At 33.8% G+C, this 18,905-nt stretch overlaps 1 protein-coding gene across 1 annotated transcript; it reads right to left on the bottom strand.

Moving 5' to 3' along the window:
* Positions 1–10,728: 10,728 nt before the first annotated feature.
* Positions 10,729–17,618, bottom strand: LOC133857523 (lycopene epsilon cyclase, chloroplastic). Its single transcript, XM_062292789.1, has 11 exons — positions 17,140–17,618; positions 16,027–16,198; positions 15,189–15,324; positions 14,993–15,103; positions 14,789–14,891; positions 14,512–14,655; positions 14,324–14,431; positions 13,646–13,742; positions 13,434–13,562; positions 12,437–12,569; positions 10,729–11,045 (listed from the first exon to the last, which is right to left on the bottom strand). The coding sequence occupies exons 1-11, from the start codon at positions 17,437–17,439 to the stop codon at positions 10,880–10,882; spliced, it is 1,599 nt and encodes a 532-aa protein (XP_062148773.1). The 5' UTR covers positions 17,440–17,618; the 3' UTR covers positions 10,729–10,879.
* Between the last annotated feature and the right edge of the window lie 1,287 nt (positions 17,619–18,905).

Below are 18,905 nucleotides of genomic sequence, written 5' to 3' on the forward strand. Positions count from 1 at the left end.
ATCAGGTGATAATGCTTTGCAAGAGTACGTGGATAAGCTTTAACTAATATCTTCTTTTTCTTTCTCCTTCTTTTTTTTTTTTTTTTGCAAGTCTCTCGATCCACTAAATTTTGACAAAGTGACAATTGACATATCAAATTTATTCCCTCCTTAAGCATTTTTTTTTTTTTTTTTTCTGTTAACTTGGATGAAAAATAGATCATGACAGCCATACGTGACTTAAAATATCTATAATATAAAAAATTAAAAAAAAAAAGAAATTTTTTTGTCCAAATTAACATAACGTACCGGATAGTTTAAAAGAATTAATTGTCACTTTTTAAAGTTTGGTGTGAGAATTACAAATCAGGTGTTAGTCGGAGGCTTTCCTTTCTTTTTTTTTTTTTTTTTTTTTAATTAATTAATTTTATTATGTTTAATATTAAAAAGAAAAAGAGGAGCAAACACATGCAACTCGTAAAAATGTGACAATACATTTGTTCTTTGACATTTTCAATGTATCTTGGTGGTGGGTTTTGGGGTGGGTTGGGCCAGGGCTACTCTTTAACCTTTTGGGCTTTTTCCCTTCTCAATTCGACCTCAAATCAGTCTTTCATATTTTTACATAACAATTAAACATCAAATGATTTTGGAGGAGGTATATATGGAATATTAATGTTGGATGGGAATATTTTTTTATTATTATTTTTTGAATAGGGATGGGAATATTTGAAAGACTACTTACAAGACTACAATTATTTATATAAAATGAGATATAAATTGAGAAAAATGCTTAGTTATCGACCCACCCAAAATTAACACGGAATCATTCGTTATGTTTGTTAACGTATTTGAGTAAGTATTTTGTGTTTTTCATTGGAAAATGTATTTTAATTTAATGCGAAGGTGAGAAGCATTTTTAGAAGTGTATAGGGTGAGAAACTGTCTTCAGCATTGCCATCATGGAATCTCAAGACTTTGCATGAAACTTTTATGCATTTACCTATATTTATTTTACTCCCCCTATTATATATTTTTCTATTTTTTTACTTATATATACAAAATAGTTGTGTGAAATTAGAAAAGAATCCATCTTAAAATAATAACCAAGCATAAAATTATGACATTTCAAAATTTATCATCATTAAAATATAATAAGATATATTAAGGTGTTGTAGGTTGACATATAATAGTAGGCGTTGTCTTAACAATCTTTTCGATCTCGTTTGGTTTGCGGATTGAGTATTTTATTAGAAAAATGAATAGTTATTCACAGAAATAAAAGAGAATAGAATGGCATGATTATTCATAATCTTTAGTTAGGTGACAATTCATACACCTTAATTGGAATTCAATCAAAATTACTAAATAACTCATGCATTATATATATTAAAAAAACTCAAATTATTTTTTTTTAAAAAAAAAAACAAAAACAATTTTTTTTTTTTTTTTTTGAAAAATGGTGGGTGGCCACAACCACCCCCGAAGTAGTCTCCGGCCACCCCTGAGGGACTTTAGGGGTGGCCTGTGCCACCCCCCATTGCGTCGGGGGTGGTCGCACCACCCCCTGCGCCCTATGTTGTAATACTCCAGTTTTTTTTAAAAAAATTTATTAATTGGTTTTATAAAAAAAAAAAATATATATATATATCACAACTTGCACGGCAAGTTGTCTTGTTTATTAAATTATTATTATTATTATTTTTTTTTTTTTCTCTTCTTTCTTTTCTGCATCTTCCTTCTTCGATTACTTTTTCTTTCTCTCTTCTTCCATCTTCTTTCTAGTTTCTTCCATTTCTTCTTCTATATCCGAAACCCATGGAGAAATCAGAAAAGAAAGGGAGAGATCGTGAGAGAGGGAGAATCACTGAGAGAAATTGAGAGACCGAGAGAGAGAGATTCAGAGACTGATCGAGAGGAAGAGAACCCGGGTGAGACCCGACCAACCCAGACCCACGTCCGTGGGTCAGCACCGTTAGTCGACCGGAAGCCCGATTTCCGGAGGGTCGACGGCGGGCTGACAGCGTCGTCTAGCAGAGCAGGGGCCGTGAAACCCGAACGACTCATCAAACCCGAAGAAATCCCGAGAGATCCGAGAAACCCGTGACTCACGACCCGTGACCGTTGAACCCGACGGCGTCGTCCAGTAGAGCGGATGCTGTTTTCCGGCGAGACAAGTCGATTTCCGGTGGAGCCCAGGCCGATTTCCGGCCGATCGAGGAGGACCCGAGCGACCCGCGAGCCAAACCCGTCGGAATCCGGGAGAACTGGTGCGACCCGAATCTTCCGGAGGTTCGATCCTCCATGTCCGGCGATCCCTGTAGCGGTTTCCGGTGAGCCGTTACCCGAGTGCAGCAACCCAGCAGAACCCGAAGCCCCGTGACCCAGAACCCGACCCCGTGACCTGAAGACCCGAGAGGAAGACCCGGTTCTTCTTGTGCAATTCCGGCGAATTTCCAACGATTTTTCTGGCGAACCAGAGCCGATTTTCGGTGATTTTCTTCGGTGGATTTTCTGGGAAAATCCTCAAAGTGAGTAAACCCTATGATCTAGCTTGGGTGTTTTGATTTGTGTGGATTTTGGACAGTGGCCGTGGGCTGTGTTTGAGTATTTTTAATATTGTTTGTGTTCCCAGTAGCTTGGTCCACAGTGATGACTTTGCTGTGATGTGTTTCTTGTTTAGGTTTACTGGCAGTGAGGGGTTGGGATACTGTTTTGGCTATAACATGTATTGATTTGGGTTTCCACTTACTTGTCGTTGATTTAGTTGGTATTTGAAGTTAAGTTCTTAGATCAAGCTTGTGTTGAGTTGTTTAGGGCTTTATGGTTCTGGCTAAATTAGATTTGATCACTAGTCTTGGCAAAAAGAGGATTGGATTAGGTTTGTGTCCTTTATTGATGGGTATTCAGATTTGGAGATTTCATTGATTATGAGTTGATTTCAGGTTATTAATGATTTTGATGTTGAAATCGTCTCTGGAATTGGCTATGTAATTCCTGCTTATGGTGATTTGGATATTTGTTTTAGGTTGTTTAAATGAATAGATATTGGAATATTATTTGGAGGTTTTTGGCTAGATAATTAAGTGATATATATATATATATTGTGTTAAATTGAAATGGGATAAATGTAGTCCTAATGGATTGCTAACTAAATTTAAGACTTTTGGTGGCTTTTGTTGTTGATCAATTATGATATGAGGTATTATTCGGATTAGTGTAAGTACTGTGATGGAGTTTCTGTAATGTTAATTTAGAGGATCATAGTAATTTTACAAAGCGTGGGTGACGTATTGATGGATAATACCATTTGGAGGCCTTTTGTTATGTGTTATGTTTACTTTAGTAAAATTGTAGGATTCAAATTTTAGAATATTCTTCTAAGCTTATTCTTTCAATTTATTTAGGTAAAAGCTCGACTCCGAGGCTAACGGCTAGTGCAGGTAAGGGGATACAACACCGAAAAACCCCCAACAAGATTTTATTATAAATCTTTTGAAAAAGTGTTGGGGAATTTTACAAAGCGTTGATCATGTGATTTTTAATGCGAAGCTTTTATTGCTCATATGTTATTATTCAAGAATTTTGTGCATAAATTACAGTTATGAGTAAGAGCATTTTTAAAGATATGATGTATGCATAATTATAGTTAAGATTAAGAGTATTTCAGAAATTGTGAATTATGCATACAGATATGATTAAGAGCATTTTTAAAGTTTTGATTTATGCATATATGATCAAAGGTAGTTCAAAGTTATGAATTATGCATACTTACAATGATGAAAAATAGAGCATTTGAAAGATATGATTACAGAAAATTCCAAAGTATATGATTCTATTCAAGAATACAGTTTTGAAAGAAAAGAGATTCTAAAGTTAAATTCTGCACATAACTACAGTTATGAAAATGGCTCTTACAGTTTTGAAATAAAGTATACAGTTAAAGCAGAGCCCACAGTATTACAGAAAACGTTCATGTGCAGTAACCGTTTAACCCTGAGGCACTATTACAGCTAGAATTGGTACCCATAGGGTAGCATGGCAAGCATACCATGTGTTGGTGTGTGCTACCAGCCGATGTTGGCCTTCACCTAGGGAAGATCCCCAACTCGGAACCGGCTCTCCCCTGTGACAACAGGCTGAGTCCATAGGTCTGTGTGACAAAAGCCAACGTGCTCCGCTCACGGTTAACAGCGGTTTAGAGTCTATAAAGGGTTAAACCACAGAGAAAGGATTAAAGAGAAAACTGATAAAAAGAATATACTGGATCATAATAAACTGTCATTCTCATTTATAAACTGTCATTCTTATACCATTATTCATATTCTTCAAATTCTATTTAATTGTTCATATGCTATGCCACCTGTTCTAAAACAATACATTTCATTTATGAGTCATGCTTTAATATGTGTTTTCTTATAAAACATAAACAGCCTAGCATATCACTTCTCAGACAATTTTTCATAACTTGAATCTCTAACTTATACTCAATCTAAAATCACATATTCATACTTTTAAACATCATCGTAAACTTTAATATACTCAAAAACACTTAATTCATCTAAAATAAACATACTATTGGTTTAGGTTATAAATCAATTTACTTTATGCAATTCATTATATGTGAAAATAATTCTTATCAGTGAGTAGAATAAATCTGTCATTATGCATGACTAAAGATTATGACATAAAGGTTTATAACATGTTTTATTCCCCTGGTGTTGTATTTTCCTTACTGAGTTGTCGAACTCACCCCTTCTTCCTCCACCCTTCTCCAGATGACAACTGTAAGACGAAGTCTTTTTCTTGTAAGGGCGTAGACCTCGCTGAGAGCGATAGTTCGTGATGAACCAGCCAAACCCTAATATTGTATAGTTTGATTTGTTCCTTTTGGAGTTCATGATTTTGTATAGATTATTAATAGAAAGGTTTAATTAAAATATGAGTTTTAATTTTATATGTTGTAATTGCACGCTTCCATTTTATGATTTTAGTACTCAAACTCACGTTTCCCTTATTTCCCAAAACGGGGGCGTGACATATGTGGCTAGCCAACCACCCTCGGCCAGCCAGGGTTAAGGTTTTATTTTTTGCAAAAAAAATTGAAAGAAAATAAAAAGTGAAGAGTTTTTTTTTTTTGTTTTTTTTTTCTTTTTTTGAAAATTGTAGTTTATTCTCATTAGAATAACTATTTCTCTTATTTTTTAGAGGAATCGGTATTCCTCTTCGTGAGGAAATAGCTATTCCAATGAGAATAACTATTCCAATGAATAGACCCCTACCAAACAAAAGAATAATTATTCTTATGGAATAGTCATTCAATTCCAGAGGTCTATTCCGCGAACCAAACGAGGCCTTCATAATGCAAGAAATCATTCAGACCGGCCAACGGATGCTCGGCCACCCCTTTTCTTTCTTTCTTCTTCTTTTTTTTTTTCAATTTTTTTTTTAAATTTTTAATTAATTTTTAAAGATTTTTATTTTTTGGCATACCATTAATATTTGGACGGAAAATGTAACAGAAGTACCAAAATAGTTTTTACCCCTAAACTTATGTCTATCTATGAAACAAATGAAAACTCACGTACTAAATTTAAAAAAGCTTATGGTCTATTTGGGTATGAAAAAGGATCTCAATTCTTTTTGGGTTATTTTTTCAAAACCCGGAAACCCAGGTTCAACCTAGTTTCAACCTGAAAAAAGCCTCAAAATTCAAGTGTTTTTCAAAATGGGTGTAGACTTTACGCGTGGGTCCCACCTGGAGGTCAACACAGGTGGGACCCATGCTTAAATAATAATAATAATATTTTTTTTTTCAGATTCAAAACATTTTTAATATTTTTTTATAATAAATTATTTTTATTTAAATAATTATTCTAGACTACTTTTCATACCTTCAATAATTTCTTACCATTAAAAAACATTATTTTTCAATCTTAAAAATCCAACACCAAACACAATTTAAAAAAGAATTCTAATTCTATTATTCATCCAAACACAATTTTTTTGCCTCGAAATCCGCAAACAGAATAAGAATTTAATTTTGATTTCAAAAATTCAACACCCCAACTCAGGTACCAATAGGGTATTTAACCATTTTTTTTTTTTATTTAAAGTCAATAGCACAAAAAGACCCAAAAAGAACCACAGTAGATGCTCTAGCATTTTTCAATATGGAAACAACTTTATAATTAAGTTGCTTTATTAGAAAAAAAAACTTAATTAAGTTGCTATACGGAAAATAATAAGATCTCTTTAAATAAAATGCAACATCTAAAGTTATAGAAGAAATATTGTTAGTTTATTTCCATCGATAGTACGTGTAATGTAAATAGCGTCTTAATTTTAATTTTTTTTTTTTATAAGTTTTGATAATTAAAAAATAAATAAAAAATAGTTTCATATAAAGTCATGAAAGCAAAATGGCGTTATTTTTGTATAAAACTAAAAAAAATTAAAAGGTTATTATTTAATGTTGTGATGTGTAGCTAATTAAGTTTAAAGAATGGGATAGGATATCTTACCATTGATTGGAGGATATTTCCTATTATTTCTGATATTTTTCTTCCATTGCTGTTACTACTTGTTGGTTAATTAATTAACAGGCAAAGTTCACCAAAGCATAAATTTTTGCATTCATAATCTACTTAAATGGTTATCTTTTTGGCTTTGTTTTTCATAAAATTATTTGTTAACGCTTTTTCTTCCCTCTTTTGATTTCTTTACGATCCAAAATTTCAAATACTTACAAAATACTTAAAATTACTATCACCTTCATATCACATCAGAACATTTTTTAAAACAAAATATAAAAAACACGCTCTAAATTAATGAGACAATTCATGCCGGTCGAAAGATCAAGCACCTGCCATGTGTAGTACGTGCGTGATAAACAAGGGAATTAAGATCCTTCCAAATACATTACCTACCTGCTGTACAACCCCAATTTCATAGTTTACACTCATTTTAGTAAATATTTTAAACTTTTAGAATAATTAATAATTTAACAAAAATATCGAATATATAGATAACCTGACGTAGAGAAACAAAAGATTAATTGCTGCAGAGTGTAGAGAGAGAGAGAGAGAGAGTAACCCCAAGGGGGTGGCTCGGGTAGAGCATGAGACAATAGGGCTTTTCTACCATTTGATTTCAGGTTCAAATCCCTCTGGGTGCTACCTCCCTCTTGGGGCTAGCCACCTGGGTTGTGTGTGTGAAGGAGGGGGGGGTTCTTGTGGGTCTCTGATCATTTACTTATGATTTAAGGTCCAGTTTGGAGTGGCGTCGGATATTGGGTTATGGATTAGTCTTTGGTCTACTGCGCTTGAAATGTTCGATTACCACCTTGGTATGATAGTCGTTCAGCGAACGAGGTACATTGTAGCATATAAGGAGTTGGAGGATACCCTAATAAAAAAAGAAAAAGAAAGAAAGAAAAAGAAAAAGAGAGAGGATTGGGCAGAGTGTTGGATACGTGACAGATAGAGAGCGAGCACGCAAAGCTTCAAGCATGGACAGTCCATGCAAGAAAGAACACCTTGTGTGCTCACTCTCTTCTGTCACCTTCCCATACAAACAACCCGTGTAATTAATATCAATACCAAAATAATTAAGCCTTCTTCTTCCGGCAGACCACCTTAATATCCCAAAGAAGTAGCTAGGATCGTCATGATCGATGATGATCATTATAATTATCGCCATGGAAGGAAAGAAAGAAACCTTGATTTGATTGTACGTGTGAAAGCATAATGGTTTCCATGCCACTACTTAATTTATAGAGAGTGGGAAGAAGAGGTACTGGAGAAGTTCAATAATTATAACGGATCGGAATATATGTGGTTTAAACCTCTCCAAGTATAATATTATAACAAACAATTAACGTACGATCGACTATGTGGTTGGGTTTAATAATTAGCTTCATACAGGACTTGTTTGGTAAAAGAAATAAACTTCTCCGTCTCCCTTTTCATTTTTTTAAAAAACAATCAATTTCAAAATATTTTAACTTTATATCACATCAATTATTTTTTATTATTATTTAAATAAAAAAATTTACTACGGTACAAAGCTTTTTCACTTTTTCATACAAATTCTTTTTACTTTATATCACATTTATCACTTTTTATTACTACTCCCAACTTCCACTCCCTTATCAAACAAGACCATAAACTCGAGTTTTTGTTGGCGTGACCAAGCTTATACACAGCACAATAAAAGCAGCCATACTGGCCGTTGAAAAGGTGACCGGTTACCAAACTTACCACCAACAATATTGCTTCTCATTTCAACTTGGTGTCTGTTAGGTGTATTAGAAATTTTTAATAAGTTTCTTAAAAATTAGCTTGACAGTTTACATATTACTTATTATGTCAGTTTCAAATTAATGTAGTACGTAGTACTCCACGTGGCATCATGGCTTCCGGCCACTTTGCCGCCTCAGCCGACACCTATCCTAACAATGCCAACCAACCCGACTCCTCCTCTTTCTTGTTTGTAAACATGATAAATAAATGTCATATTGATTGTAACATGACGGTCTACGTTTTAGTGACCGGCACAGTAAGAGTCATTTGAATTGCCATAGGGCTTGCCCTCTTTGAATCACAGGCCATGGAATATTAGTTTCCATTAAGGCTGTTGTTTTAGAAGAAGAATAATAATAATAGAAAGAAATGTTTGTTTGTTAAATCATTCTCATTCTCATCTTTGTTTTATGTTTTTAAAACAAAAACATTAACAAACAACTAAAGACCGTATCATTTGTATGTAACATCAAAATATTGTTTCAAACCAAAATAAAAAATAGCTAATTTCCTGTGTCGGAATAATGTGAGTTTGGCAAAGTCTAAGTGACAATATAGTAAACGATATATGTTGCGCCCAAAAAGAGATTACTATGGGAGAATGGAGGAGCATATGGTATATATGCTTTTTGTCATTAAACAAATTACACTGTGCCCAGAACCATTGAAATTGGACACAGAAATCACTATGAAAATGGATAGGTGGAAAGACGTCATGCCTTTTTCACATTGCCCTGTATTGCGTATGTTAAGTCTTGTTTGTTTTTTTGCTAGATTTGATGCTCCTCTTAGTCCTCTAGGACCTCTACGTACATAATATATTAAGGTAATTGAAAGTCAAAAGAGCATTTTAATTTTTAAGCATTAAAAAAACTCAGATTCGTAACCCTAAAAGCTAATAATCAATGGAATTATCATATTCCCCTCTTCCCCGCATTGAATAGAAAAGAAAAAGAAAGAATGGAATTATCATATTCAGTGGAAGGAAGTGCCAAATTCTCTCTACTGCATCCAACAATCACAGCAAATCTCTGTTTTCTCACAGTATTTATATCGAACACTTGGTGTACATGAATTGTCAACTTATAGTTTCAAAAAGTTTGCACTTTACCCACCTAAGATCTAATTATTTTCTTTTCAAGGTAGATCTAAACATGCAAATTGCAATAACTTAGAACAATGATTATTGCTTCTTTTTTTTTTTTTTTTTAAGCTACTCGTGACGAGTACATGTAAATTGTAAAAAGTTTACACTTATCTACCTATCCTCTAATTGCATTTGATTTTAGTTTTTAAGTTCAATATATAAGAAAAACTTCATTTATAATCACTCATCTTTCATCACTTTTGAAAAAAAAAATACTCAAACTTTTAAAAGTATCAATTTAAGATATCTATCTTTCAATTTTTTTCAATTTTAATCATCAGTTAGAATTTTCCGTTAAATTTTATAAAAATTCCTAAAATACCCGTGTTTATTTTTTTTTAAAATTTATAAATTTTTGAAAGATTTAGGTATAGGTATTTTTGCAATTTCCGTTAAATCCTGATTAACACCTAAATCCTATCAATTTTTTTTTCCTAAAAAAAAAAGAGATATTTTGAGAATTTGACAAAATTTAACAAAAAATTATAACGGAGTTTTGGAATTAAAAAAAATTGAAAGATAAATATATTAAATTGATATTTTTTAAAGTTCGGGTATGTTTTTTCAAAAGTGATGAAAAATCATGAGTTATAAGTGAAGTTTTCCCTTCAATATACATATACAGAATCTTTCTTAAAGTTTTGAAGACCAAATTGAAATCCCACACACTCATATATATATATATATATATATATATATATATATATATATATATATATATATATATATATATATAATGTTTAGTCTCTCAGCAAAGATGGAAATTGAAACTCCAAATAGCCTGGAACCTCATTGGGCAGACCATTCCAAGGTCAACAATGCAGGCATCGTTTAGAACAAGTTGGATACCTCAAGCACAGTACTACCACCTGGATGGCCCTCGATTCTGGGCTTCTTACAGAAAATCTGTTACAAGAATAGGGTCTTAAAAGAGTAATAGCCTATTATAGTTTATTTCTTATTTCAATAAGTAAAGTTATACTCCAATTGCCGTGTTAGACAAGTAGGGAGATTTTTTTTCTTTTATTTTTCTAGTTTAGGTAATATTAGTATTTATGAGTTCTTTAGGGATTTGACCTGATTTAATTTTGTAATCCTATTTAAGCCAATGTTTGGTTGAAGAAATAATATGCAGAAAATTAATTCTTGTAACAAAATCTGAGTTAGCAGATGTTACCCCTACACCGTGAGCCTCTGTCGGCTGTGCGTGGTAGAAGATGAAAGCGCTGAACATCTCTTCTTTTAGAGCAGCTATAAGGATAGCTATATTAATGCATAGCCTCTTGAACTCTACTCTCATGAACAAAAAGCACGAAATCTATATATACATACGAACACCTAACAATTTTCAAAAACTGGGTGGGCTCCTAGTGTTGTCTACATTATATATTCTTTTAATAGAACCTAACAAGGAAAAAAAAATATATATATATACATTCAAAGGATACAACTATATGGTAAGATAGGTTCTTATCATGGTTGCTCCAGTGGGATCAGAAAGAAGATGTCTGATAAGGCACCTTCTCAAACCATTCGATGCTATAACAAACATATAAAAGGCAAACAATACGAGGTCTGCTGAAGAGAGGGTGGAGCCAAGAAATCCCTGCCACATCCTGCAAGTAGAACAGATCATCAATTATTCCATACCCCAATTCAAAAAAGCAAGCCGCTCAAGCTTTATCTTCAACAAGTCTTTTATTGTAATTTTTTTTTTTTTTTTGACAAGGAACTTATTCAAGGCAAGGCCCCTTAGGGGCCCATCCCTATCAATTAAATCCAAGATACATGACCCCGCCTGCAACAACTGTGTATCAGGTAGTTGAGGAGACTCAAACAGCAAACCTCATGGTCTTACACCAAACAAGCAACCATTCGAGTTGATCCTCACGGAAATATTGTAATTTTTAGTAGAGAAGGAAATAATTTGCCATTTCATCTTTGTCCCATTAAGCCAGCAATATTTCTCACCAACATTTTTTGATATCCTATCATAAAGAAATCTTCTTGGTACTAATAAACTGACACTAGTCTCACAAGCTTAAATTGATGGGAAACTGTGAATTAAATTATTTAACTATTACTCTTAACATTCCTCCTTACGCATAGGTCCAAACTCTCCTCAGTGAGTGAAGCTCGGCACAAGATTTTTTTACTTTAAATGGAAGGTAAATATAAGACTACTTGTTCTGATATTATAAACTATCAGTTGTCCCAAAAGTTTAATCTAGTTAAAAAATTATTAACTTAATCATTTAACCATTACTAACTACTTAACTATCAAAATAAGTTAAGGACATTATAGCATTTAAAAGGTTCAAAATGATCATATCTGGATACAGTGCCCTTAGAAGTCCTTGACAATCATAATCTGAGAAGCACATCAAGTAGCTCTTTTCTGCGTGATCAATCAGTTAACTAAACAATTTTAAATTCAATCTGCAGCATGAGTACACATTTATCACTGGCATTACTAGTATTGCAAGTTGACCTCATAAACCATCAGTAGCATAGCTGGTCAGTGCTCACTAGCATTACTGTTCCTCTCAATCCTATAACAAACACCCAGAGACTAGCATTCCAGTGACTCTCACTTAGACTACCACCTCAATTTCAATGAAGACGCACCTTCAAGCTTATCTTGAAAGCCATAGAATACACAAGACTCAATTCAAGTTCAAAATAATAAATCTAATGGCTTGCTATCCTTACTCCTTTAAAAATAGATTATATATAGCAATTCTGAAGTATATAGAATGGAAGGAAGCAAGTGCTGCCTCCTTTCTGTAGACTTGGAACATGAATTTTGTAGCTGACCCCAAGAACCTGGAGCACAGGCTTTATTGAGTTCTATACATATGCAATATATAAATATATTTACAACACATATACTATATGTGCGTGTGTGTCTATATATATATCATCAACTGAGACATCTACATCACTCTAAGAAGACACATAAAGAAACACTTGTAAAATATCTACCAGACAAATGATAGGATCATACCAATTGGGTAACCGGAAGAAAGTACGGAAGAATGTTCTAATGCCCTCAATATCCAGTTCCACAATCAGCGCTAGTCCAAAGAGAAAGAATGCCCTCTGACGTTTTCTTTCTTGTGGCCAAAGGGAGTTCCAAGCTGAAATGGAAATATAAAGAAATAATAAAATGCAAATTATGAATCACTAACCAAATCTCACAGAATATGCTTGTAAGAAAAAGGTAAACCATTATAACAGGCTCATGATTAGATGCGTATGCTTCCAAAGTCATAAAAAAAAATAAAAATTGTTGACTACTTGATCTTAATCATCTGATTGCTGAGATAACCCATTTTCTGCCTTATATGTATATCAAACTGCAACCACAACTGAGTGCAAGTTTATAAGCTTCATAAAATGGACACAAGTTTCAAAAGCAAGAGAAGCAAAAACATACCAGAAGATAGAGATGGACTTCCCTTTTAGAAGTGCAATTCTAAATGAAAGCACAATAGATTACTTCAACGAGTTACTAAGATAGTTTGTAAGCAAACGTGCTCAGATCCATAAATAAAATGTAGCCAATCGCTCTCAAGTTATAAGAACTTATTTCAAGGGACTTGAGAAATATTTTATGACTTACTCATCATAAAAAAAAAAAAGACCTAAAGAGTCACTCTTGTGAGGTATCTCTCTAGGAAATAGAAGGTATACTGCAAGCAATAGGCTCTCCAAGTGCCAACTGGAAGGCTAGGAGCCTAGAAACATGAATTGCCAAAACAAGTAGGAAGGGGAAATATTTCTCTGCAACCCTGAAAATCTGAGGCCCAAAACAAATTGACACCTCTAACAGTATCAAAAATATCATGAAGGTGTAATTGTTATACAGAGCATGGAAATGTAGTTAACTCGACCTGAAAGAATTATTTTTACCACAAAATAAAGAATGTCTCACGCACTTAACATTGAATATATCCCCCCCCCCCCCTGCGGACTCCCAAAAAAAATCTCCACTTATATACCTTGCATTGAGATGTTCCCATTATATTTGTCACGACTAAGAGTATCTGTAGAATGACCATGCTTCAAAATATTTGCAATTACAGAAGCATAATTTGGAGCTTCTGAGAGAGATCTCACAACTGAATACCCTGTTTAGTGAAGGTAGAAATATAAGCCCATTTAATTTGAATAGAATAAAAAATAACATTGTCTAATTCATCTATTTCCTTACCTGTGGCTGGATGCACCATACTGGCAGCAGAACCAAATGCAAGGTTTTTTTGCTCTGTATTTGGCAAGGATCCGCCAACTGGTATATATGACCATTCCTGCAAAAAAAAAAAAAAAAAATTGTAATATTACGCCCTTAATCCTATAGAAGTAAAAAATCTGCATCTTGAGAGTGTGATTTGGTAGTAGTTGCAAGAATCTTTATTTATAAAACAGCAATATTGCCAAATCCAAAGCACTTTGTGTATAAAATACAAGTGTTGAGTATGCAAAATCCTTATCAAAATGCTTCTTAAAATGCCTCTAATTAGAATGCTTTTCCAAATTATGTTAATCAGGTTAATACCGAAACAGTAAGTAACATGGAAGACAGAATGTAAATTCCACAAATCCACTTCAGTTCTTATGTTGTTTAGCTAGAATAAGTAAATTTCTGTTATAAAAGTACACAACTTAAAACACTATTGGGGACGTACATGCTATCATGCACATAAAGATGGGGAAGGATATAAAATGCAACAAGTATTTTTTTCCCCCGAACAAAATATGCAGACATGATTGATCTACTATATGGTTGTGGTATGAAGCCATGTACTGGCATTAGATAAAAAAAGAAAAGATAAATATGTTCATGCATCTATAAAAAATGTGAGCATCAGAGTTTGGCCACAAATATTACCTCTTCATAAGTTTTTATAATTCGGATCCCCATTGTCTGTAACCTTGACAAGAGTTTTTCCTTCAATAAACTGAAGGGCATTGCATCTTTTGAAGCCAGACAAGTTTCCTGCAATTCACTTTCTATAATATCTTACACATAATTCTGATAAGTGATATAACAAGAGAACTGAAATACATTGAGTAAACCTCAAAGAACACTCTTGTTGGAGACATGGGCATAGCATAAAGAAATGTCGGATATTCTGTTTCTACATATGGAACTTTTTGTTTCATGTACTCTCTGTAGTCCATGAAAACCATAAGGCTGGGATCATATGGATTGTTTTCTACCTGAAATTGTAAGAATTGACAGAGCTAAGAAAAACAAGCTACAGGAGATGAGGAACTTTTTGTAACAAGCAGATAGATATGGGAAGATCTACAATGAATACAGTAATTCATATAGTACAATCTACATTCCTACCTCAACCTCCACACCATAAGCCGTTTGGACAGACACCTTTGGACCACCCACCTCATACTGCAACAATTTCCCTGAAGCTGCTCCTGACGCAACAGTAGCAAGCCTATAATACCATGTTAGAAGTTTGAAACAAGGTACAACAGCAATTAAAGATCTTCATTTATTCCACATTAAGCACTTAAAAAGTAGAGTATCCCATTGTACCTGCAGGGAACAACAATATCGTGTTCACAGGCTACAAGACTGTGGCCATTAGTAGCTTCAACAATCCTTTCCACTCTGGAACTAAGATATGAAACACCTGACTCGACACACCTAGGGGAAATTAATACCATATCAATGAGTACTAGAATAACAAACAACATAACTAATAGTGACAAGAAATTGAAACCTGTCTTACCTTCTTAACAACTCCTCATGGAGCAAATGTCGACTTACACGTCCATAGGCACGGCCAATCAGAATGGGATCATTGTCATCAAGATACACAATGGTATCCCGCCAAACATGCTCAATACACCCTTCAAGTCCAAGATCTGAAAACAGAATAAAGTAGGTTGAACTTAGATCTGGATGCAACCAGGTTTTGAGAGTTTTGCCAAAAATTGATGTATAGAGTTCTCCAGAAACATAAATGTTCTAATCTCCTAGATTGGGAGTGAAATACTGAATAAGTACTAATTGCGAATGAGCAAGTAGGGGGCGGCAACTAAAGAGGTAGCGAGACTGACCACAATTGCAGGAATAGGTTAACTTTCTTTCATTTTTGTTATGGAAAGTGAAAGTAGTTTCGTTTAGTATGAGATCGCTTCACTAGTCTGAATACTCATAAGTCCGATACCATTGATGTCCAATAGCTTTGATAGTAATGGCTGGATCTACTACTACCTCGTCCATTGAGTATAAGAGAGCAAATGATGGTATAGCAATGAACATCCGGATGATTAAAAATAAAAAATAAAATAAATCATTGTTTCAGCAAGGGCACATTTAAACATGGCTAGCTAATTTGAAATTCCCATGGTGAAGCAGCAATATATAAAAAAACGCTTGGTGACAGCAACTGAATATGGTAGATAGATGAGAGAAAATAAAACAGCCCAACTCGGCATTTGCTCTAGAGGAAACGTCTATGTGCATATAATCGAGAGTTGGTGTTCCTATTCACATTCACTAACAAACAACATTGTAGATAAAGAGAATTGAAATGATTCTTTGTTAGACAAAAAAAATGGTACCTTTAAATTCATCCTCCCACACGCCATAATTGTTTGTAAAAGGGAGATCTGGACCAATAAGTCCAACCTTGAGTCCTAATTTGGCTGACTCTGCAGCCAGAGCAAGCCCAGCTGGACCACAACCGATCACCACCAAATCCAGTACATTCTCCCCTATTGATATAGCTGGTAACTGCAATAGTAGTTCACAGTACTTGAGTTGATGATCAAAAAGATACAACATACTGACTAAATCGAATCAGGCTAGAAGTAAAACATGAAACTAGAAACGTAAATCATATAAAAAAAATACTAGAAATATCGAAAAGAGTTTACTTCAAATTTTTGAACGGACGAACTTACACACCACATGTGAAATTTGATATTAAATGTTGAAATAACAATAAAACAAATGGCTTAGGCTTAGGAGTTTGGACTCAATTACGTTATATCTATTAAATCACCACTTGTTCAAAAAACTTAAGGTAGTGGTCAACTATAGAGTCAGGTTTCTAAACTACTAAGTAATTCTAGAAACCACATTTTTATCCTACAACTATCTCACAACTATCCTACAATACAATTCCAACCAACCCTTGAATATATATATATTTTATATTTTCTTTTCTTTAACAGGCACCAATCTAAGGGTTGGTTGGAACTTCCATGTCAGCATTAAAATTGTAGAATAGTTGTGGGATACAAATGTAGCTTCTAACAGTACTCTAAATTACTAGCTATCCAAAAGCAAAACCTTAAGGAGTAGAAAAAACAGTGAGTTTAATTATTTAATTAATATTTTAACAATTTCAACCCTATGTTCTGACTATTATCCATTGGAGTTGGGACTTAACTAATCAGAACCAGTACAACAAACTAAACTTTGCCGAGTGGTTAGGAATCCAATAACTTCTCATTACACAAACTTTACAGTCCGTCACAACCAAATTCATTCAAAATTCACCAAATATATGTGAACAGAGAAGTGCAATTACTTGGCATGCTAATATGTAGTGCATGTAACACCAAAAACCTCATATATCTTCAAAACCCTACCACGCACCAGAATTTCTAATTTTGCAAGTCTGAACGTGCATGAAAACAAACAAAAGAAAAATAAACATACACGCTAACCTTATCGGCGAGCTTAGACTGCTTTTCCATGAGCTTTTTCTGCTGCATTTGGACAAAGAGGAGCTCGGACCCACCGCCCTTGACAAAGTCTTCTTCGTCAGCAAAACCTTCTTTGAAATCGACGGCCACGCAGCTCTCGCTCCCTGCATTGGCCCTCACCCGAACAAAATGCCTGTACAAACCACACCGGCGAAACAAAGGTTGTTTTCTGGTCAGTGATATTCCAGGAAACCTCAGAGCAGGCCAAAACGGCACCGTCATTGACGCGAAGTTTCGAGCTCCGAGCCCAAGGCACTCCATCTTTGACTTGTTCACTCTTTTCTTTTTTTGTTCCTTCACGAGCCTGGCATTGACTACGCGCCCTTCACCGTTTGCTTTGAACGCTTGCGGAGAGTGAAATGAGAAGAGAGAATGGGATTTGTGTGAGTGAATGAGATTATCAGAGTCTCTCTCTCTCTCTCTGTTTTTGATACTCTGTTTTGGAGATAACCGAGTGGGCTTGGGGATAGGGAAGGGTGTTTATATGGTGAATTTGATTTGCTGAGGTGTACAACTCCCATTCGTAGTTCGACACGTGGGATGAGAGGATTGGCTGGATCTCTGCAAAGCCGCCCTTATCAAAAACGAGTCGTTTTCTTTTTTCGTACCTCTTGTGGAGACTTTGCGGTCCCGGGTTCGTCACCCAGCCAACGACTCCTTCGCCAGTAGTAGCTTAATTCCTGTAAGTTCCTTCAATGCTGTCCTACAAAGTTGTAACGGCGGCATTTTCGTTGTTGAAACACGAGACTCTTTTTGGATTGCGTTTAATCTCGCAAAACAAAATTGCGGAAAGTGTACGACTGTACGTCATACATTTATTTATTATTTATTTATTTATTTATTTATATCTTTACGTAATAAGAGTAGAATTAATGATTGAAACTAATGACCTCCACTTCGTGAAATATAGTTCCAGCCAATTGTATTACCCTTGGAGACATGATGAATGTGTTTTAAGAAACGAACGATTTTAAAATGCCCTTTTATCATTTTACTAAATGCTTAATTTTATTTTTAAAAATTGTGTTTTAAAATATTTATTTTTAAAATCGCAAGTTTTAAAATTGCTAAATCATCTAGAAACTTTGTAATTATTTTAGTATCGATCATTTTTATTTCATTTCATTTAAATTAAGTTGGAAGAAGTTCCTCTAACCCAAAATCTAAAAAAAAACATGTATTTTTAGAGTTTGTGAAAATCACATTTTTTTAAAATAAAAATGACAAAGTTAAAAGAAATTCTATTTAAAAAAGCATATGCATCTCACATGCTATTAAAAAAAACACGTAACTCTCACATGTTAAGAATTCATATCATTTTTATATATTGGATTGAAAAAACTTTCTTCGACCTAGTTTAAAAGAATTCTTTGTAATTATTTTAGTATTGATCACTTTTATTAAGTGTTTATCACCTCAGAATTTATTATATTTTATCACCTTCTAAAGTGATAAATATTGATGTAATAAAATCTGGATCATTTAAATTAAAATCAATGGCTATAATTTAAATTTTTTTATATAGCAGAATACTTTAAAGGGCATATTTGACACAAGAATAGATTTAGGAATAGAATAATTGTTTCGTTATTTGATTGTGTCACCATTAATCTTTTGTTTTTTTTTTTTAGCAAAAAAATAATAATTTTTAGAGTTAGTATATTTTAAAAAATTTAGTTAAAATATGATTCAATTTCAATTAGAAATTTTGGTTTGTCTTTCTATTT

Source organism: Alnus glutinosa, chromosome 14 (assembly GCF_958979055.1).
Source record: "Alnus glutinosa chromosome 14, dhAlnGlut1.1, whole genome shotgun sequence".
Taxonomy (NCBI): Eukaryota; Viridiplantae; Streptophyta; class Magnoliopsida; order Fagales; family Betulaceae; genus Alnus; species Alnus glutinosa.